Source organism: Muntiacus reevesi, chromosome 7, assembly GCF_963930625.1.
Source record: "Muntiacus reevesi chromosome 7, mMunRee1.1, whole genome shotgun sequence".
Lineage (NCBI taxonomy): Eukaryota > Metazoa > Chordata > Mammalia > Artiodactyla > Cervidae > Muntiacus > Muntiacus reevesi.
In genome coordinates this window covers 9,610,247-9,633,239 of record NC_089255.1, presented here as the reverse complement: position 1 = coordinate 9,633,239, position 22,993 = coordinate 9,610,247, and the positions used below count along the sequence as shown (strand labels likewise).

The 22,993-nt window shown below is 44.5% G+C and overlaps 1 protein-coding gene across 6 annotated transcripts in view; it reads left to right on the top strand.

Moving 5' to 3' along the window:
- The window catches only part of LHFPL2 (LHFPL tetraspan subfamily member 2), a 168,498-nt gene extending 150,438 nt beyond the window's left edge, over positions 1 to 18,060 (top strand). For all 6 annotated transcript variants that reach the window (XM_065940060.1, XM_065940061.1, XM_065940062.1 and 3 more), the window contains one exon: positions 13,962 to 18,060. In XM_065940060.1, coding sequence (XP_065796132.1) covers positions 13,962 to 14,218 — 257 coding nt within the window. In that variant the 3' untranslated portion in view covers positions 14,219 to 18,060. The remainder of the gene's footprint in view (positions 1 to 13,961) is intronic.
- The last annotated feature ends 4,933 nt before the right edge of the window (positions 18,061 to 22,993 follow it).

Below are 22,993 nucleotides of genomic sequence, written 5' to 3'. Positions count from 1 at the left end.
GAACGAGGCCCCAGAAGATCTGGCTGTCAAAAGGAGGCTCTGAATTGTTAGCTCTCCAGTCAGAATGCCTCCACCAGAAGTGGGGTCCAACCCTTCTATATCTGAGTCACTTTAATAGGACCACATGTAATGATTCATCCATCTTGAGGAAATGTTAAAATGTTAAAAGGCCAGAATTAAATTTAAATTCAAGGATCTTTTATTAAATGCCCACTAAATACAAAGACCTCTAGACACGGGTCTACAATTTCTTGAGTTTCTTTGCTCCCAAGCCATATTAGAGAGTCACTGCTTCAGAAGCTTGTACCCTAGAAAAGCAAACAAAAAGTGTCACCACATATAAAGGGAACAAAAGAGTTCAGCTGTATCATTAGAGGAAAAACTACTGCCTAAGAGCAAGTGGACCAAACAGATATTAATTTGAAGAATCGGCTGGAAACTGTAGAAGAAAATCGCAAACTCTCTTAAAATTCAGATAGAACATGCAGTTGATACACAAATGAAGTATTTTGCTATGGTAACCACTTAATTGTAGACAAATAATCTTGTGAGCCATGGATGATCTGTGTTCCAGTTCCAGTAACAAATCCTCACTTAAGTATGACTCAGTATTTACACAAGTGGTTCAGGCACTATTCTAAAAGCTTGATGCCACAGTGGTGGTGGTCTAAGTTTTGGTGTCACTTCAGAAGTAATCTTCATCTCCTCTGAAGACTTCTGTGTGCTCAAGCACAGCACAGTTATGAGTTCGGATGTTGTATAGAGTGGTTTTACTAATTGGCCCACAATCCACAATCTCTCTCTCTTTTTTTTAAGATAGCCCCTAGTACAGATGAAACCTAAACTACACATATTGAGAAAACAAAATCAATATTAAAAACTTCAAACCAAAATACTTAGTGGCTATGTGTTCAGAGTTTAGAAGCCAACATCAGGGCCCTAGTGTTGAAAAGATGGCACCTGCTTTGTTGCAGGAATTATTTAACATTATCTGGATCCCCAAAATCTTCAGTAGACAAGAAATTTACTTACTGACTGAAAATTTCAGAGCTCAATAACTACATTCTTACAGTCTCTTGTATTCTGCTATAAACTGTATTTTATTTTTTGCAGCAGCTTATTTTAAGTTATAAGTGTATTTTGGTTATAGTCAATAGTAGCTCTTTCTAATCCTACATGTTGGATGAATAATTTATCAAGAAATATTTTATGCAGTTCTTCCAGTTGCATAGACACCATTTAGGAAACACCTTCTCATTTGGAATGCAAAGTAAAATATTATCACTAACTCATGGGAAGGAATAATCTCACTAAATTACTTTGCTGGTCGGCATTTTATCAGTAAGAGTTAAGGCTTTAGAAACGACCAATGAAGTAATTTGCATATAAGCATGAATCATTGTTGAGGAAGGCTTAGGGAGGCTTCAGTGTGGGAGAAACTGCATCTTTCTCATGGATTGTTTCACCACATATTCTAGGGGCGTCTGACAACTCTTAATTGATAGTCATTAATTTTGAGTAATTATAGAAAGAAACTTCCTCTGGGGGGCTTGGCTGCAAGGTCTTTTTATGACAACTATGCTCTGATTGTCTTCCAAAGAATTCTCTTTATTGCTGTGTCATCTGTTCTCCACCCCCCACCCTAGAAGAGTATTTTTCTTGCCAATTATAATCCCATGGAAGTGTTTTTAGTAGACAACAAGTGCCCTACTAGACTCCTCCAGGGAGATGGTGTAAGCATTAACAGAAGCTTTATGTAAAAAACTACTGACACCCGATCCTTCACTTGTTCTCTCCTTCCCATCAGAAAATCTTGTTGGTTAAAAGCCTCTAATGTTATTGATCATATGCTAAAATAACATGTAGGTATCATCTGCTCTAAGACACTGTGGTTATCAGCTGAAAACCCTTTTCATTACCAGTGAACCCTCTGACCTCTCATTTCTGATCTGGCCTTCAGAGCAGAGTTTTTAAATGTCAAAGTTGGGTGCAGTCTAGTTTATCCATAAACCCTTGAAACTTTAAAATGAGATGCAGTGGAAACAGGTTTGGATTCTGCATTCCAAAGAGATAGAGTTCAGAGCCTCTTTACTCTTCTACCTTTTTACTTGTACAGTTAACAAGTGGGCTTTTCAGAGAGGTGTCCCCATCCTAATTCAGACCTGCCTCTCTCTCTCTAACACACACATCTACACACACACACCCCCCAGGCAGCCTCACACTGCCTTAGAACAAATGCCGATCCACTCTGCTAAGGTTTTGTCAATTAAGAAAAAAAGCAATGCACAATGTGAGAGTTGTGAGCTAAGTTTATTTGTGGTAAAATGAGGACTACAGCCTCGGAGACAGCACCCCAGACAGCTCTGAGGAACTGTTTCACAGACGTGGGGGAAGGTCAGTATTAGTGATTTTGGTGAAGTGGGATATGCGGGCCAGCACACATTTTTGCACAAGGTTGCTGCTAGTCTGGTGAAGGTTACTGCTAGTCATGAGGAGCAGATGTCTCTGTTAATGAATTTACTGCTTTTCTAGATAAGAAGAGATACAAGAATCAGGGCCCATAAAATCTCCTGAAAATATCAGAGAGGGCTTCGTTCCCAGTCTCCACCCTGAGCTCTTGTCAGAGGGTGTTGAAGGTCAGCAGCTGCAGTGGCTAGTGACTTCATCCTTGTAGAGGCAGATGGCAAGTGACAGTTTTTAGTTTCTACTAGTCATCAACAAAAACGAGAAAACTAAGGACAGTGTTGTAAGATTTCATAGTGCTGTATGTGTTCAAGTTAAAAGACCTGTCCTTTATTCTTAGGTTGCCTCCTTTACCCTTTTTTGTTAAAATACTCTTTTTCATGAAATGATAATGAGAGGAGATAATGGTATTTTTAGTGTCCTTATGTTAGCAACAGAAGAAAGATTGACTCCCAGTAACTTTTATGGCTCTTGTGTTACGGTCTGAAGTCCTAAAGTATGGGAACCACTCTTCTAAAATGTGAGCAAGGAATGCTGCCTGCAGCATACACACTAGATGCTCAATAACTGTTATTCACTGACAAAAACAGTCTGTTCTATGTTCATTAACCTGTGCTAGAAACTATGAGTTTCTTGGGATTTTGAAAGAGAAAAGGTTGTGGTGAATGCTGCTAAGGCTCAATCCTAGCATGGACTCTGCCCATAGACAGCTAGAGCAGAAATAGTAATTAATGCAGTCATCATCCAAAGAAGCAGTAAGAATCATTTCAGAGCTGGCTGTCACTAAAACCAAGTTCTGTTTGGCTTTACAGAATAAATTGTCATTGAAAAATTGAAAGACCTTAGTGGGCAACGTGATTTCAAAAGTAGAGATTCACCCAAGGGGGCATTCATGGGCAGAAGCCCTTGATTTGTGGGATGACTAACACTCTGTTGTATTACACTGGTGTGTGAATGCTACTTGGACAGCCCTGGCTCTGAATGGCTAAGGGGCATTTTGGTGCGGAGGACAGTGTCCGGGCACCTGCAGGAGTCATGCAGGCCGGGGTAGCGTTGCTGAGTGTTGGGGCTTGGGAGGCAAGGACCTGAGTTCTCCTTGGGTGAAAGAGCCTGGGGGGCCCCCGACCTGGTGTCTGTAGTTGTCGTAAGCAAGATTTCATGAGAGCCTGGTGCGTTAGACTGAGAGCAGCACTCCCTGGATGCAGACACGGGGACAAAGCCGGTCTCTTGTTAACACAGGACTAACTGAACCTGCTGCGAATAGGTAGTGTGTGAGGGTTCAGGGTTAGGGGGTCAAGACGAGCTCCTCAGCTCTGTTCGTGATTAAGAAGGGCTACTTGGAGGAGGGGAGATGGTTAAACCATGGCCCAGCCTGCACCAGCAAGGATGTAATTTGGAGGCTGTCTGAGCATGCTCTTGGTGCTCAACTTTGTCTAATCAGCTCTATAAGTGTCTCTCCTGGGAGGTTCATAGGATATGGTTTTTTGTGGATCATTTTGTGGATGACATTAGTATTCTAGGTGGATGTGCAGTTTCAGATGGCTCCTGAGCACACAGACTCTAAGAGCAAAGATTGAAATGTAAGCAGGTTATACAGCTTACGGGTATGCAGCTTAAATTTTCTCCCTTTTGTCTGATGGGTTTTGTGCTTTATTTCCAGTTTTCTGCTCACACAGATTCTGCAGGAGAGGGCATCATAGTGAACACTGTGCTGTTTCAACATTTTGACAGGTTTTCTTTCTAGAAGTGTTTTTTCTTTTTTGGCCAGTGACAGCTATTCCAAGGGGCACCTATACTGCAGTAGTAGGCTGACGACACTCAGACTGCAATGTGAGACAAGGAGGGGATGGACACCCTTTATCTGGTTGCCGTCTTGCTGTAGGGTTGTCAGGTCAGCCTGCCTGACCCTAGGCGAGCCTTCCCGTCCCCGTCATCCCTAGACAGCAGGCCTCTGGTGTTTCCACTTGACAGCCGCTTGTCATGTGCTCCTGAATGTCTCATAGGTGTAAGCAAGCTGGCTTTGGAGGATTCAGCAACCTCCCCTCCTCAGCTGGACAGACGCTTTTGTTTTGGAAGCTAGTCTTTGGTTCACAGTCAAGCAGCAGCCCAGGGTGATGGCTCTGGAGTGGACCATGGAGCACTGCCGCCTGGATCTGCGTCCCAGCTCCACCATCGATTAGCAGTGTACCCTTACTTCATCCCTCGGTGCCTTGGTGTCCTCATCTGTCAAATGATGAGATTAATAGTACCAACCTCAGAAGATTCCCTCAAGGACTAAAGGAGTTGTATGTAAAGGGCTCAGCTGGTGCTGGCACTGTGTAGTGGTCAGTGAGTATTAACTGCTGCCACAGTTACCATGGAGGTAACATAGTTACATAGCTTCCCTAGTGGCTCAGAGGCTAAAGCCTCTGCCTGCAATGCGGGAGACCCGGGTTCAATCCCTGGCTCAGGAAGATCCCCTGGAGAAGGAAATAGCAACCCACTCCAGTATTCTTGCCTGGAAAATCCCATAGACAGAGAAGCCTGGCGGGCTATAGTCCGTGGGGTCGCAAAGAGTCGAACATGACCGAGCCACTTCACTTTCTTTCATAGTTACTTAACAGTTATCATTCAGATCATTAAAGGGTTCTAATCAGCTGTATAAACCTCCACCTTTAAAGTATTAGTTGCAAATGCAGAAAATAGAGGGAGGGTGTTTATAGCTTAAACTCCATGTCATCTTTGTTTGGAATCTACCATTTTTACCATCGCGGATCTTTCCAAAGGTTCTTCCAAATATGAGAAGACTAAAAAGGAAATGGGAATCACAAATGACATGTGAAGTTGGTCTGCAACACAGTATGTGAAGGGGCCGTGTCACAGGCACTGGGTGTGAGCTTGAAGTGGGCGTGGAGGCAGAAGCCCGGGAACAGAACAGGCTCCTCCCTGCTGTCCGGTTTATAACCCAGCTGGAGCTCATCTGAGCCAGAGTCTGTACTCAGAGGCATCTAAGGGACCTGGGAACCAGGGCTCTTCTTTTATGGGACAAATGCGTGTTATGTCACAGAAAGATTCCCGTTTTTTACTTCCGTTGTCCAGGTAGTTGGTTAACCATTTACTTGTTTTTATTTAAACATTTTACCCACAAAATTGAGCTGCCTCTCTTAAAACAGAGTGTAAGGGACCTAGTTCAGCCTTGCCTTGGCGACTGTGGAGACATGACTACAAGGTGTCTGCAGAGTCCCTGCACACGAGGAGCAGGCCATTGCACGCGGTCATGTCTGGGAAGAGAAGAGCTAGATGGCAGACTTGTTAGGTGGGGAACCGGATGGTCTGACAGAGTGCCTTCCTCCAAGCACAGTCTTAGTACCTGAGTGTGCCTTGGGGTATTAGGAAAGTGAAAAGATCCCTACCTAACAACAGAGGGTGACTTTCAAATAGCTATTAGGGACTGCCAAAATGACTTCCAGCTGTCAGCATGGAAGATGAGTTTGGAGAAAATGAAGCTTTAGACAGAAGACGGTCCCAGACTGAGAGTTACGTAAGCACATTATTCCTCTCAGGAGCAGGGAACCATCTCTTCTCCCTTCCCCAACCACCCCCACCCACCCATCGAGGTTGCTCTGTGACTCTGCCCTCAGGGCCAGAGTGGGTGTTCCCTGGGCCGTCAGAAGGTCTGCCTTCCTGCTTCAGCGCCAGGACTTTCTGTTGGTCCCTCCACTCTCCAGGCTCGTGCCTTACTGCTTCTGCAAGCTGGGCGGTCCACCTCCCTCCTCGTCTCCCCTTGTCCCCCACCGCCACCTGCCGTCTTGCTGAACTTCTCCAGGTTTACCCCTGCACTGCTCCTCTGCTTCCTGCTGGCACCTGGGCAGTGCCCAGTCAGCCTCAGCGTCTCTTTACAGGTGTTGAGGCTGCAGCCAGGCATAGTTGGAAACAGTTTCAGAGTTTTGAGGCTAAACGATCTCTAGATTACTGAAGACTTATCACACTTAATTGACTTACTGCTTTTTTTAAAATGTGATCTCCCAATAGAGATCTCTTTTTTGTAGCCAGAAAGGAGATTTTCAGCACTTGCAGTCACGTCAAAGGCCAGTCTCATGATTTGGTCCCTGCATGTGTTTCATTAGTAAATGTGGCTGGTGTGCTGTTAGCCAGAATTGCCAACCCCTAGGATTCATGTTATTGAATGAAGCTTTTCCTGAAACCATTTAAAAAAACTGGCAAGAACTTAAAATGGCTTCATTTTAAAATGTAACAAATCTACACCACAGCACTCTTATCTTTTCATTCATCCAACAAATATTTACTGAATGCCTATTACATGTCAGACATTGCTCCAGGCAATTGGGACACAGAAAGAATAAACTGCACAAAGTTCTCTGTCCTCATGGGCTTTACATTCAAGCTGGTGGCGACAGACAACAAGCCAAATAATTATATAGTATGTTAAAAAGTGACGGGTGCTATGGCAGGAATGAACAAAAAGCCAGGGCAAGAGAGGCTGGGTGTGCTGGGGTGACGGAGGCGGGGGTAAACTGCAGTGTTAAATAGGGTCTCAGGGCAGGAGTCAGTGAGAAGAGATTCACCCCAAGACCTTCAAGGAGATGCAGAAGTTAGCCATATGGGCAGTCAAGCAGCAGCACTCTTCTGGCCAAGGAACAGCTAGAAGGAAGGCCAGTAGGCTCTGCTAGTGGAGGAAAGTGGGCTTGAGGAGACGGGCAGGTGTCAGAGATGATTCTAAGATTTTTGACCTGAGCAGCTCTAGAACTGGACTCCCATTTATGAGATGAAGCCCATGGGACAAAGAGTGGGTTTTGAAGTGGGGAGTAGGAATCAAGAGTTAAGTTTGGATATAGTTTTCAAGTACCTTGTTAGACATCCAAGTGCAGATTAAGTGGGCAGTTGGGTATGCAACTCTGGAGCTAAAATTAAGATCAGGATTCAGGAGATGTCAGCCTTGAGGCAGTACCTAAAGCTGTAGGTTGAGTGTGATCAACAAGGAGAATGTAGAGGACAGATTGGGAAGGTGAGGAGGAAGAGGAGAGGATACAAAGAAGAGAAAGTCAGCAGGGCTTCCCACCTTGGTTTTCCTTTAATCCAATGTTGTCAGAACTTGTGAACCGAAGCTGTCACCCCCAGTAAGCCCGGAATGCTCTCTGAGCTGTGTCCCAGAATGGGGCTGGGGTGCCGGGAGCCAGTCATTCTCCTGTCTGATTTGTCTTGCTTCTTGTTATAGATGCCCGCCTGGGCACAAGGTGAAGAGAGGCAGGGGGCTGCCTCCGGCAATGTGCTCTGTGAGAGAAGCTCGCTCAATAGACTGGCATTCAGTTTGAGTCACAGCGTAGACCTGGTAGGGATAAAAATCACCAGGTAGAGTTTTTCTTTTTTTTTTTTTTTGAGCTGTGTTGAATGGGAAATGAATGTTTGATAGTTAGATGGTTTCCTGCTAGGTTCTTAAATGAGTCAGTGGCTGTTTGAAAGCCAGAAATAAGTTGAACTCTTGACCTCTGTTACCCAAGGTTAACTGTGACACACCCATCAGAGGTTTATGGTAAATGCGGAGATAAAATTGTGGCAGAAATCCAGAAGGAGCCAGCCTTTCTGCCCTCAAGGGGCTCAGAGTCCTGCTAGGGTATTGCTCCGTCCCAAGGCTGAGAATAAAGCCTGCTACTTACTAGGCAGCTCAGTAAACTGAGTTGAATAAATACACAAAAGTAACACACGGAAGACATGAAAAGGCGTGTACATGGGGCAGTGGGAACACAGAATACCATTCTGGCAGAAAGTGGTGACAGATGTCACACAGGTAACGTGTGAGCCAGGATGTCGGGTGGCGGGTATTTCCAGGTGGGTGAGTGCCCAAGGGGTCAGACACCCCTTGCTTGGGGAGTGGGCACTCCCCAGGATGACCTAGTTGGAGCCAAGATCTATTGAATGATGCTATGTCTGCTTGTCCCTGTCTGCTGTGAGCTCTCCAGAGTCTAGGATATTTCAGAGGTTTAGAATGAGCGTGTTCCAACCTAGTGGTGGCTGAGTGGGCACCCTTTCCTGGGGGCTTCTCCACAGACTGCCAGCAGCAATAACAGATGGCTGTCTTTCCTTCCTGTCCTTAGAAATTTTTCTTTGTGAACTGAGACCCAGTCAGTCTTTACTATTTAGTCTGGAAGCCTGCCTGAGGAGGAAACAGGAATATGATGGCCAAAGATGCATGTTGCTATTCTGTACAATAAGCAAGTGCGTTAGTGCTAGTTCTCCCTTGTCAGGCCAGGGAGAAGGGCCTCCTTCTGGACAGGCAGTGCGTGACCCACAAAAGACAGGCCACCTGAAGTCCGTTCCCTCGGCCAGCAGGTGGTGAAAGGGGGTGGTGGTCCCGTGACAGCCGCAGCGGGGCTGGCACCGACACAGCAGGGAGACTGGGAGGTCACCGCACGGCCTTCCCCACGCCTCCCTCACGGGCTGTGAGCGGCGGTGCAGACTCGGCTCCCCCGTCCCAACAGCATCCCCTGCTCTTAAAGCTGGAGGTGGCCATCTTCAGGCCAAGTAAAACATTATTGTATTCAGCAGCTCCTGGTCTTTCCAAAATTGGGGGCTTGGCAGGATTATGGAGGTTTCCCACCCCAACCTAAGAGATTTGATTAAAACTTATATTTGATAACATATTATTTGATTTCAGGGCAGCAGCAAGAAAATTCCCTAAGATATATAATTTTGTGGCTGGTCTAATCATAGTCAGTGCTGACTGTTGATCAGGAAGACTATGGCTTTACTTTTCCCAGCGTGTTTCATTTTTTTTCTTTTTTAGCACCTTCTTTGTTTTAGGCACTGGAAACTCAGCCAGGAAACCCAGCTCCTACCCTCTCCCTTTTAGAGCTCATGAAGTCTAATTATTTGAGTTAAACCAGAGCCATGTGTATATGTTGCCCACAGACTCTAAAAATTTCTCTGGAGCAGGCTAGAACGGCTGGGTATCCAGATTGAGTCTGAAAGCTCCTTTCAGATCAGAGAAACTATTACTAAAACGGCACAGGGACACGGTGGATGATGCATTGTGACTGCTGGTACCCATGGCAGCCACCATCTTATGGTGGGCTTCACTAAACTGTCAGGGCTGTCTCTTACCTGGGCTGGGGCAGCATCTGTAAGGTAGTCCAAGTGACTGACCATCACTTCCGTTAATGTCTTTCTTCCCCAGATGAGGCTGAATCACACCCCAGTGACCCCATGTGAGCACATGCTGGCACTTTCTAGTCTTCTTGGTACAAGGAATTGACAGGCTGTGAGAGAAAAGATGGGCTGCAAGGGGGAGGGTCTCTCTTAAGGCTGGGGAGAGTCGTACCTACTTGGGTACCATCCCATCAAGTGAAGCTGCTGCGGGGGTTCCCAGCTCTCTGAACTGCTAAGTTTCCTGTAGCCGTGGTTGTTGTCTTGAGTTGTCGTCCAGCATCATCCTCTATGCCTTTCCTCCTCCTCCCAGCTGGGCCTGTTGCAGCTCAGCCAGGCCCCAGGAAGAGAGGCCAGTCAGAAGAAAAGCAGATGCCCACTGGCCTAGTCCCGTTTTCTCTGTCACCCTCCAAACACACGCACACACCTGAAGGTGTGATGCAGTGAAAAACAGGGAGACGGAAAGGCCCCAGAGACGGGCTGGCCTCACTGCAGGAGCTGCTGCTTTTTAATACTTCCAAGGGAGAGAGACCAGTGTCTGGCGTGGCTCTTCTGTGAAACTCAGTCCAGCCACACGTCGCTGGTGGTCCCTGGGGCGCTCCAAACCGAGGAGCGGGGAGCCCGCCACATCTGCCGCAGACTCGGTGCGTGTCTCCCTGCGTTCTCTTGCCTGTGGTCCGATGTGCCCATTCTGTCCCCGCAGCTGGTGTCATCAAGCCTATTTGGATTCTGAGGCACATGTCTGCCTCTAGCCCCTGGGGTTCACAGGCCTCGGATGGGCAGTGTGACAGGGGAAGCCAACCAACCAAGAGTCTGCATCTCTTTTTCTGCTGGGGTGGTTCATTCTTGTTGACTGCCATCTGCCAGGGTTACATTACTCTTTCTCCTCCAGAGCACTGTGGTTCAGAAAAACTCTATTGCAGAACAAGCTGCCCTGACATTAGTAATGTTTTATTAAGAGTCGACCCTGTGCCAGGCACTGTTCTGAACACTGGCTTTCTAGTAGTAAATCAGATGTACAAAAATCCCGGCCTTTGTGGAGCTTAGTTTAGAACGGAGATGGATTAACAGTCAAAATAAGTGAAATATCAGGTTGAGCCGCATGAAACCACCATTTTTGTAGGTTAAAAAAAATGGACAAATAGTTTCATATGACTCAAGGTAATAGATTGTTACTAAGAAATGCTAAGGAAAAATACTGAAGCAGGAAACGGGGGTAGCAAGTCAGGGGAAGGGAGGCGGTTGAAACTGTGAGTAGGTGGGACCTGAAGACAAGCAGGCGTCATCTGAGAGGAGCATGAGGCTGGAGCAGAGAGCAGGGGCGAGAGCGCCACACACAGAGGGCCTTAGGGCTGGGGAGCCTTTGTGGGCTTCTCGAGAACTTTACTCGGAGGCAAAAGGAACCTGCCGGGATGAGGGTTCTGACTAGGGGACGCTTGTAAGCGCCTGGGGACCGGTGCCCCAGGAGGAGTGGGGAGTCAGGACCTCGGGAAGTGAGGAGCCTGTGTGGCCATCTGCGTCACGAAGCTTTCTGGAATTCCTTTGGTGGAGGAGGCTTTTTGAAATGCCTAGCAGGGTGACAAACGTCTCTTCCTGCGCACCGGAAGGCTGGCGGTTTTCTCTCGCGCTCAGTTGTTTGCGTTCACGGCACTGACCATGCTGGGTTCGGCTCTGCCGTGTGCAAGGAGCAGAATCTGCACCAGGCCGCCCGGCTGCGGACACAGTCATGTGCACTGGGGGCTCACAGATGGACCGGAGCCACCTCCTGTCACCCACCTGTGGGGACGGCCCTGTGGGCTTATAATCAAGCTGGGGCTTTCAAAAGACTCTTAAGCATGGCACCCTTTTGACAGTCTCCCTGCTGTTCACAGATCGACTGGCCAAATAGCAACCACAGGATTTTAAGCAGGCCTGAAGCACTTGAGGAACCTCACCTGAGCTACCAGTAAGGCAACAGCTCAGGAGAAGTGCAGGGGTAAATGCTCCTGACTGTGCTGAGAAAAGGGGGTGTGATGATATTAGAAGAAGAATTATTTATTTAAAACTTCCCAGAAGGATCTGCAATCGCCACGTGGCTTTGTGCATCCTACAGAGAGCCGGACACAACTGAGCGACTGAACGACGACAAGCCAGAGCCCGGCACAGGGTAGCGGAGCTGCTAAATAAGAGTGAAGTCGCCCAGTCGTGTCCGACTCACTGTGACCCGGTGGACTGTAGCCCACCAGGTTCCTCTGTCCTTGGGACTCTCCAGGCAGGAATACTGGAGTGGGTTGCCATTTCCTTCTGCTAGGTGACGGCAAATCCTTGTCGCCCTAGCCCTGATCATGTTAACATGCATTCGTTTACTAACTGGACTTAAGCCACATAATACAAACAATGTGTACAATTAATAATTGGAGCCACAATTCACACACTCTGGCCTTTTAAAACAAAGAGGAAGTAATGCTCCCTTGCCCCCAGGTTGCATGCCTCTGCATCCTGAGACAGGTCCCAGTGAGGGGGGACTCCTGTCCCCAAGGCAGTAACTCAGGACCTGAGGGAGGAGACCTCCCAGCTTCCATGTGCCTGGGGTGAGGTTTCTTAGGGAACAAGGTGGGGATTAATCAGGATATATCATAGGCCTTAAAGATACAAAAGAATTAGCTCAGTCATCCTAGATCCCCGCAGCTGACTTACATCTGTTCAGATGGAGAGTGGTTTATTCTTTCAAGGGTACTATTTTGTAGCCTGGCCTTTCCCCTGATTATTAAGTTAGTTGCTCAGTCACGTCCAACTCTTTTGCGACCCCATGGACTAGAGCCCACCAGGTTCCTCTGTCCGTGGGGTTCTCCAGGCAGGCATACTGGAATGGGTTGCCATTTCCTTCTCCAGGTCAGTAAAGGTAGGGAAACAGAATTAAAAGTCAAGCTTAAATTAGGGGGATAGAACTGCTATTCCAGTGTATCTGAAACACAGGTCTTTTTGTCTATGAATTAATAATCTTGTTTATATAGATATCATTTTTCAAAGAAAACTGTCTTTTCTTGCTGTATATAGCATTGGCCAAAAAGTTTGTTTGGGTTTTCATACCGTCGAATGGGAAAACATGAATGAGCTTTTTGGCCAACCCAACAGAATAAAGCCATCATCTTCTTACAGCATCCTTTCTACCAAGAAAGTTTTGTTGGGTAAGATTTGGGGTCCCTCAGTTTTCTTTGTCATCTTGGGATCTGGACTTCCTTATAAGAAGCTTCTGCTGTGTGAGGGGGAAGCAGGCAAGGCGCCCTGCCTCACCGCCCGGGCTGGCCACAAAGGTAACCCTTGATTACACAGTGAGCAGTAAAGCTGCACGAATAGAAAAACAGTGGACCTTTCGTGTGTCAGTGTGGTGGGATCAGCAGAATGGAAACAGGGCTACTTACTGTCTACTCAAAGCTGCACTTACTTAAAAGCAATCAGACAAAAAGTTCTCATGAAGTTTGCATGTGGTTTCAGAATGTCTATGTAAATATAGAAATCACTGTCCTAGGTATGAGGTTGGTTGCTGGTGAATGCCGGTAAACTGACCCCTCATGTTCTTTAAAGCATGACACCCAAGTTAAGATCTGGTCTCTTGCATTTAACTCTTGTTCTCTGTGAATTCTCTTAGAGCAGGGGTTTGCAAACTTCATCTGCCAAAAGCCAGATAGTAAATATTTTAGATTTTTGCAGGCCGCAGGCCCTGCACCACCTCCCTCACTGTGCTGTTCCTGCACTGCCATGGGCAGTCCATAAATGAACAGGCATAGCTGTGTGCCAGTAAATCTTTACTTATAAAAACAAGGCCCTGCTTGACCTTAAGTCTGCCAACCTCTGCCTTACTGCAAGACAGTAAGGAAGGGGAGGAAGCAGTAAGAGAGTCACCCACTTTCCCAGAAGAGAAATTACTAGTGGGTTCACATTCTGACATGTACATACGAGGCTAAAGTGAAAGTCACTCAGTCGTGTCCAACTCTCTTTACGACCCCATGGACTGCACAGTCCATGGAATTTTCCAGGCCAGAACACTGGAGTGGGTAGCCGTTCCCTTCTCCAGGAGATCTTCCCAAACCAGGGATCGAACCCAGGTCTCCCGCCTTGCATGTGGATTCTTTACCAGCTGAGCCACAAAGGAAGCCCGAGGCTAAAAGTGTTCCTAATAAAGAGACTGTCTGGATCAGGCCAGGGTGGTTGCACAGAACAGTACTGACATGCTCTGAGTCTGGTCCTGGAAGCAGACTCAGTATCGTTCCGCTACTGCAGCCCGGATCCCACAGCCCAGAGCAGGCGCATCAAACACAACATCACACACTCACTCGTTCGCCACGGGGTCTTCATCTGTTCTCTCTTCTGCCCTGCAGGCCTCTTCCTCATCCTGGGCTTGATACTCTACCCCGCTGGCTGGGGCTGTCAGAAGGCCATAGGCTACTGCGGACACTACGCGTCGGCCTACAAACCCGGAGACTGCTCACTGGGCTGGGCCTTCTATACCGCCATCGGGGGCACGGTGCTCACCTTCATCTGTGCTGTCTTCTCCGCCCAAGCGGAGATCGCCACCTCCAGTGACAAAGTACAGGAAGAAATCGAAGAGGGGAAAAACCTCATCTGCCTCCTTTAGCTTGGAAGAGACATCAGCGCCGTTTTCTTGCTCGCCGTAACCTTGTGAAACACTTCACTTCTGGTTCCGTCACTTGGGTCAAGTGAAGAACTAGCCTTTACCTACCGAAGCCACATTCCACAGCCTCCCAGGACTGACGGCAGGTCGCGTCCAGCCACGCCGAGCACTGCACGTGAGGGTCACGGTGCACATCGTAAGAGATGGAACGAGAAAACAGCACACAAGCCCTGACGTGGAGTTTCGTTCTGTTGGACCCCATCTCCCCCCAAGGCTCAATGAAGGATGATGACCTGAACCATGAAAGCAACAGGTTCTCTGGTAACAGATGAGACCACAGGCCGGATCTGCAGGCGGTTTTAGGCTGCGTGCATCTCTGCCTCAGGGTGAGGTTGGTGTGGGGGTCCTTCGTTTCCTCATGTTCTTTCACACTGTCTCCTCTGGGGTCCACAGTGAAGACCACACATTTCCCGGGGACACCAAGACACTGCCTCTCGCTTAGCTGACCTGAGCAGGGACAGTGTGGAATTCTACTGTGGGACTTACTCTAGGCTGAACTCCAGAGTCAGGTGGGTCCACTGAACTGTCACTCTGAGAGTCTAGAAATTTGAGGAGAGAAAGGATGAGGACCTGTCCCACCATGAGAATAAAAGCACAGACAGAATCCTATTAGTAGAGACAGAGTCACTCCACTTCCCAGGCGTAGCACCAGTACTGGCCCAGTCTCCTCTGCCACCAGAAATCCCTTGTTGTTCCCTGAGGGCTAGACCTGTTTTGACTGCCGGAGGAAACCTGTTTCCTCCTTCCAGGGACCCAGGTCTCCAGGCTGCTGTGGCTCACTCAGAGAGCGTGCCCGAACCTCAGCCCTTGCGGGGAGTCTGTTCCCCGCTGTGCGGTAACCAGGCAGCACCCGGCCGTGTTCCCGCCCCCAGCGGCAGCAGATGACAAGGAGCTGGTCACAGGAGTTACGTTTCTCTAGTTACTGGTGTTGGTCCTGGATGCAGACTCAAATAACATTAAATTGCTCTAACCAGTGAGTTTACAGCAAAGGCTTCATTCTCAGGAAAGCATAGAGTAGAAGGTTCATGCAAAAATGAGAGCTCAACCAAGCTCCTAGCACCTGCCTACAACTGTTTACAGAAAGAATGAAACACCACTATTAAAAAGGATCCAGGGGCTTTTAATCTAGTTTCTATAAGTCACCAATAACTGATTCAGGAAAATGGTATTAGCCATCACTTCAACCTTACCCTGGAATGATCAAAGGGACCAAAAGGAACCTAGTCTGATATTACCCTGAACTTCAGAATTACAGGATGCTACAGAAACACTTCCTTACAACTTAAGCAAATGGGATGGATCCACCAAATTTCTGGAAGGATTAAAAGTATGGGTCTCTTTAGGCTTACGAATCTGCTTACTTGAGGGCTTGCTTTGTTTTGAAAATTTAACAAATAACTAATAACCTTGTTTGGGCAAGGTATTGTGTGCTAAGCGCCACCAGGCATAGAAGAATCCTGGATTCAGATCTTACAACCCTGCCCTGAGTTAATCATCTTAAAGCTACGTGAGTCTGAAAACCATGCCTTGCTGCAGAACAAGTAATTGCTTTATACTAATACATAGATGGGATGGAGAACTAAAGTTTTATTCCAGTCTGGCCATTGGTCTATGCCAGAAACCATTTTATCTCACAGATTATGACCTAAAGGGCAAGAGAGGTATGGGGTTGGGCGGGGCGGGGGGGTGGGGAACCAGCCTTTAATGAGTTCACCATTCTTAGACCAAAACGGAGAATAAGCAAAGTGTACATCTGTGACTCTTTTCAAAAAAGCAAAGGGGTAAATATGTGTGCTCACGGCAGCCTGCCATCCAGACTCGGGAAACAAGACCCGCGTAGGTGATGGTGGCCACCGAACAGGGCTCCTGTCCCTGCCGGATAGGGACGCACAAAGTCCTGATGCCGTCATACTTATCCCTTTTTAACACTAGGAAATTATTTTCATTAATAAAAAAATGAAGTTCCCTCCACCAGGCAAATAATTTTGATTAAAAATACACATTTTTTTCTTAAATTTATCACAAGATTCACTTTTCCTTCTATACAACATAGAGAACCTATGTTATAACTCTGATTTTACACTCTCACTCTCCTCCCAGACAAGTCATAAGCCTGGAGGAGCCTCTGAGCATGTCCATCATCTTTACTGCCCAACTGCTTTTCCACTAAGGCGGGGTGGAGGTACATTCCTAGATCACTCTAATAACAAGTCATAAGTGAAAATGTGCCCTCTCTTGGTCAGAAGAAAGTCACTTGACAGTGTTTACTTCATCAGTCTGAATGTCACAGAAGACCAGAAAAGGTACATGTGCACACACACAAAACCCCAAACCATTAAAAACTACTTAAAACACTGATTTGTCAGGCAGAGCACAGATGAAATCTCTCTAGCAGAGAAAGAGTAAAAAGGTAAATGTGAGCCTTTTGAACCTGCAAGTCCATTTAGCCAGGCTTCAGTTAGGATAAATGGAATATAAAAATCATGCTAGCCTAGATGAAAACTGCATGGCTGTTTAAAAACCACTGAATGGGAGGACTGTGTTAGAAAGAAACAGATTGAAAACAATTAGACAATCGTTGACCTACATCTATTTTTCTAATAAATTTCTATCAATCACATAATTGCCTCAGTCTAAAAATCTAATATACCTGGACCATCACTACTACCAGAAAAAGTCTTATTTATTTTTTGCCTGCATTTGTGCTTCAAGTTTTATGATGGGGCTGGGCTTCCTCAATGAACTCCAAGAAGGCAGAAATGTTTGCTTTGGATTCTGTGGATTCTTTAAACCTGTGTGCTAATTCAACAATTTACATGAATTGTGTAAGGGTTTTTGTATACTTATCAAACATCTGTGGTGTCATGATCTTTGTTAAGCATGTATTCTGTAAAGTGCCATAGTCCTTTTTTTTTTAATGTGTGTAGCATATTTAAAATATATATATATTATACATACACGAGTCTGTGTGAGAGATGTGCAATAACAAAGGTGTATGTATGTTCTGTTTTTTTGGGGAACTGGACAGGAATCAGAACAGAGACTGTTTCTGTTTTGGCAAAGGAGAGTTAAAACATTTTGCCTTCATGGCCTAGTCATTAACCCAGAACAATTCTAATGCTACACAGACCTATGTGAAGAAAAGACTGGTATGAAATCATCTTTCCCTGGGTCTAAATTAAAATAATCACTAGATTTATGTGAAAAGTTAAGCCAGCAAACCAGGCCCAGTTAATGCTAGTCTTTCATGTGAAATGTGAAGCTGCCATGTTGCCTTTTCTGTTAGTGTGATAACTAGTAGCTGGTACATAATCACTAAGGAGCTCTTTCTTAACCTGCTTTGATAGACCACGTTAATGCTAGACCACTATTTAAGGGCCAATCTCACACCTTCTCAGCCATGAAGGTCTGCCTAGAACAGACCTCCCTGTGCAATAACACATGGCCCCTGGAAATCCCAGGCCTGCATTTGCACCGGGGCAGCACAAGAAAGGCACGACTGGGATTTCTTCTGAGACTGTGGTGAAACGCCTTCCAAGGTTGGGGGGTCATGAGGTGCTCTGGAGGAACTTGGCACCACTTGATATTATTCAACAACCACTTGAGCCAAATGTAAAACTGTATTACCGCTGACGGACTCAATCAGAGCCTTCGAATTTCTGGTCATCCTATTGTAAACTAATACTTTATTTGTCTAGCATTGATTAGGTTCCTGTGCATATGTATTTTCACCACATGCTCCCTACCCTCCCCAGATATGAAGTAAACCAGATTTTGCAAACTTATTCTGATTTTTTCAAGTCTCATTATTTCAATAATGTGTATAATCTGATCAAGAAAATATCTATCAAATTTCTAACATTAACATATGTAATACTGGTGATAAGATATTCAAGTGTTTTAACTCTGCCATTCACTAATAATATATATATATACCTACCTGAGGTTAGCTTTAACTTGAAGTATATATTTCTTCCCTTGAGAAGCACTGATGTAATTATAAATAGGAAAAAATAAAAATAAAAACCCTCTCATATGCTGTAGTTATCTAAATTTTGAAGAAATATGGAAATACCTCAAAGTATTATGAATATAATGTAAAGAAATGTGTACAACAAGGGAAAAGTCAACTGAAGGGCACGTTCTCCTCTTCCAACAAGAATACCACAATTAAAAGCCAATCATGGAGCAATACACATCCACATTTCCTGAAGGTAATCCTGCCCATAAAAAGCTTCATCTAGAAACAGAACTCCACTTTATAAACTCAAGACACAAACAACCCTTTTCATAAACTCTTATTCAACGCTCCATATCATGTGAAGAACGTAGAACATACAAAAATAGCTTTATTTTCTTGATCTAGGGCCTGTGACAGCTGACAGTACTGTATGCTTTGGCTTCTAAGCATTTGAGACATTTTAACATTCCTGACATGTGCCAGATTTCTAATAGGAATCAACATTAAAAGCTGACAAAATTACCCAAATCAATAAAGGCAAGTTTTTTCCAAACAAATTACAATCTAAATAATCCAAGTGAAACTGGACATTTTCAGTTGCTTTCTCAGCTGTTATTACATCTTTCTCAAAAGTTAATCCACAAGAGAAAGGACCCTGACTTTAAATTTCAGCACAGGCTGGGCAACCCACACCTCTGCTTCACATTTCACACTGAGTTTTTCCTTATTTTTGCTACCAGCTTGATCTTCCATGGTTTGATCTTCCCAGAACACACTGCATTCAACTCACTCCTAGCTCTCCTTAGAAATCTCTGCTTAATATAGTAACAGTCTTGACACCTATCCTGGACATTTCCTTTAAGGGAGTTATTTCAGTAGTTTCCAATCATTCAGTACCTTTCTTTTACTCCCAAACACTAAAGGGTAAGAGCCTCAAAGCAGATTTCTAACCTCCTCTCTAAAGCAGCCAGTAACTGTCTTCATTTCAGGACCCCATCGGTTGCCTAGTCACACAATTGTGGGCATCTGCGGGTGCCCCTGCTATCTTCTTCACTGCAGCTTTCTCCTCACCCTGCAGAGTTCTGCAAGATAAGTCTTTAAGACACGACCTGCTCACTCTGCTTAGATACACAGGATGTAAATAAAAGCATAAATGAATAAGAGGAAGTAGCAAAACCACATGGAAGAAAAATCAATCAAATAACTTGTAGCTCTTTGACTTTTTATAGTCAAATATCCTGAAAAATCTAGTATCTGTACAAGCAGTCCACCAAGGGTATATGTTTGGGAGAAACCACTAAACTATCCTTAAGACAAGGAGGCCCGAATGAAGGCAGGAGATAGTGAAGACAATGAGACGAAGAGACGTTAGGGAGAAAGAAGGGACAGCTTGGGGACTGATCAGAAGCAGTCTGGGGAATGGGGGAGGGAGTCTAAGATGGTTTGGGCACTGGGCAGAAAGCAGTGCCTTCACCTAGATCAGGAACCCAGCAGGGACTGAGACAGTGAAGGCATGAAGGTTCAGCCCAGGCTGTCAACGTGAAGTCCCATGTGCAGCTAGAAATACACGGTGGAGAGAAGACCAGCTAGGTGACAGAGACTTGGGAATCTTCAACATAGACAGCAGTAAGAATTTTTAACCTTTATACATGTTTCATGGGCAGGTACTATGCTAAGCACTTCTTTTTAATTCACTTATTCATCAAAACCCTACGAGTAGAAACTAATATCCTCATTTTATAGATGTATTAACTGTCACCCAAGTAACTTAACTGAGGTTAAGCAGTTTATCCCACATGAAAAAGCTGGTAAGTGGCAAAGCCAAAGTTCAAATACAGGTTTGACACCAAAGACTACATTCTCCAACAGCTGTAGTTTCTTTCTACCCATAACAGAGTGAGAAAACAAATACAAACCCCAAGGAGACACCAATATCTGCATACTAAACTCTCAGAATAACTTCCAAATTTAACTCCAAAAAAGCCACACCATAGGATGACAACTGATGAAAACACTGCTCCCTTTCAGAGAAAAACCTGGTAATTTTTCATACTTTCCAAGATGACAACATATATCTCAATTTGCTCAATCCTGAGAACAGCATTAAAAATTCACCAAGTATATGACAGTGGTAAAAAATGATAGTTTTATTATAAACAATCTCTGAACAACAGGCTTCTATTGTATATAGCACAGGAAACTATATTCAATATCCTGGGATAAACCATATGGAAAAGGAGTATTTTTTTTTAATGTACATATGTGTATAACTGAGTCACTTTGCTGCATAGCATAAACACAAAATTGTACTTTTCAACTATGCTTCCATAAGAAAAATTATAATCTCTCATCTAGAATAAGCAGCCATTAGGATTACATAAGGGGCCTATTTTCTTCATAGCTAATACGACAATTAAATAAGGATTTGTTTTCAACCTAAGTTTCTACACACACACACACACACACACACACACACACATGCCAAAGACCATTGAAGAAGTCAGCACTGCTGTGAAGAGCAGGCAGCAGGTACTTACCCACAGGTTGTGGAGGTAGGCCTTGGTCTGAAGATTTTTAAAAATACACACTGTACTTTTTTTCTTGATTACTGAATTGTTTTCTAGAGTCCATTGTCCCTAAAGGATGGATATGAATTACTGGAAATGTGGAAAATGGAAAAGAGAAAACTGGAAAAAGGTGGCACTGGGTGATGGAAGCAACCCCACGCTTGGCAAGAGTCAGGGGCCCTGCGCCTGGCTGCCTCTCCCCTGCCCACCACCACCACTCACTCAGTGACTGGGATAATTTCCTATTCCTCTATAAAACAGGGCCCAGAAACAGAAATTCCAGCATAGGCTTGGTGTGAGGGTTAAGTAACCGACTTATGTGAAGCATTTAGTATAGTTTCTGATATATAGAAAGTCCCCAGTAGTATGTTATTTTTAGAAAAAAGTTAAAAGAATCTTCTGTCCAGACTAATATCATTTAGAGTCAATCTTAAAAATGAAGCGTTGTCCTAAAAATTGTGAAGAATAAACATGACCTGTTGTTAAACCCAATCTAGTTTTTACCTAGAGAGGCTCAATGGCTTGGCTACCTTGGCCAGCAATTTTTTTCCATCCTGTACTAGTCATCTTTAGCTTAGGGCTTTCAGCAAGTGGAAGATTCCTCTGTAGATACAAGATACACGGTCACTCCTATTTATAAACAAGGAGTATCAGCTGAGCCCATCATCTGTGGGAAACCAGAATGCTCAGAAAACTTTCCAATTATTTGTTAAACCCTATTGATAGAAAAGCCTTCTTAGAAAAGGAACATCCAATCACAGCACAGTGTAAATGAAGACGGAGATGGAGGCATAAATTGATACAATTTTCTGGAGAGCAATTTGGCAATGCACATCAAAGATCATAAAAATCTACACTTACGCTTTGACCAAGCATATTGTCCTTAGGCAAGAACACAAGCTTGGGTCCCCAGTTTAGCAATAATATATTCCTTGGTAAGTTATTTATAATTAAAAAAAAAATTGAAATTCAGAACCTAAAAGAGTAACAGGATTTGAAAAACAACATGTGACACATGCATATAAAGGTTATCTATACAACCGCTGTTACAGAAGTAATTCATCATACGAAAAATTCAACATATTTATATCAGAATTGGAAAAAAGATTACAAACCATCGTGTAAGTTAAAATTCTCTGGTAAAAAAGTCATAGGAAATCGACTCAAGATAGCTCAGGGAGAAAAGGATAAGAGTATCACTTGGAGAATGTAATACCCAGCCAGCAGAATAGGGGTGCGCAGTCAGGCCTCACAGAGGAAACAGAAAGCTGGGAAGACCTTGGCTGTGTCCCTCAGCCTACCTCTTTTGCATGTCTGCTTTATTCTCCACTTCCATCACACGTCAGTTTTCTAGTAACTCTTTCGAAGTCTTGGCAGAATGTGGTTATCCACATGGCCCAACTCTGAAACAGTATAATTCTAGACAAATCTACTTTCAGAGTAAAAATTTAATGAGCCATGTATGAGTCCACTATGGCCAGGTGACATCCAGTGCCAGTGTGGTCTTCAGGGGTCCAAAGAAACGGGGTTTGTGAGAGCTGGACAGACATCTTTAAAAGACCAACTACAAGGCTGTAGAGTTCTTAATATTAGAGAGAAAAGTGGTCTTCCTAGAAAATTAATGGAAAGAAATGAACCAAATTTTAACAGTAGCTATTTGTGGGTATAAAATCATGAGCCACTGTAACTCCTTTTGCTGTAGATATTTTTTTAAATTCATATGAAATGTAATCTTAATTTTATAAATAAGTTAATTCTAAAAGCTTAACTAGCAGGTCATTATGATATAATACCAAGTGAGGGAAAAACAGGACAAAAATTCCCATTATTTATATCCCTTAACTGTATAAAATATGTATGTATACAAAAAGAATGGAAAAAATACAATAAATATTAACAGTGGTATCTCTAGATGATAAAAATTACATATTGTTTTTCTCACTTATTTTCCATATTTTCAGTAGTCCTCCAACAGATACCTATTTCCTTCATACTAGAAAAACATTAGTTGGAGGGAGGCGTGTGCCCAGTGGGCTCAGTTTTTGTATAGGAGACAATAATATTGTAGGAACTTCTGTAACCACCAGAAAAAAAAGTTATTCAGGGCATTTTCTTCCTAGCTCTCAAACACCTGAATAATATTATAAACTGTCATGGTAACAACATCTCATGACCATGATTTATCTTGAG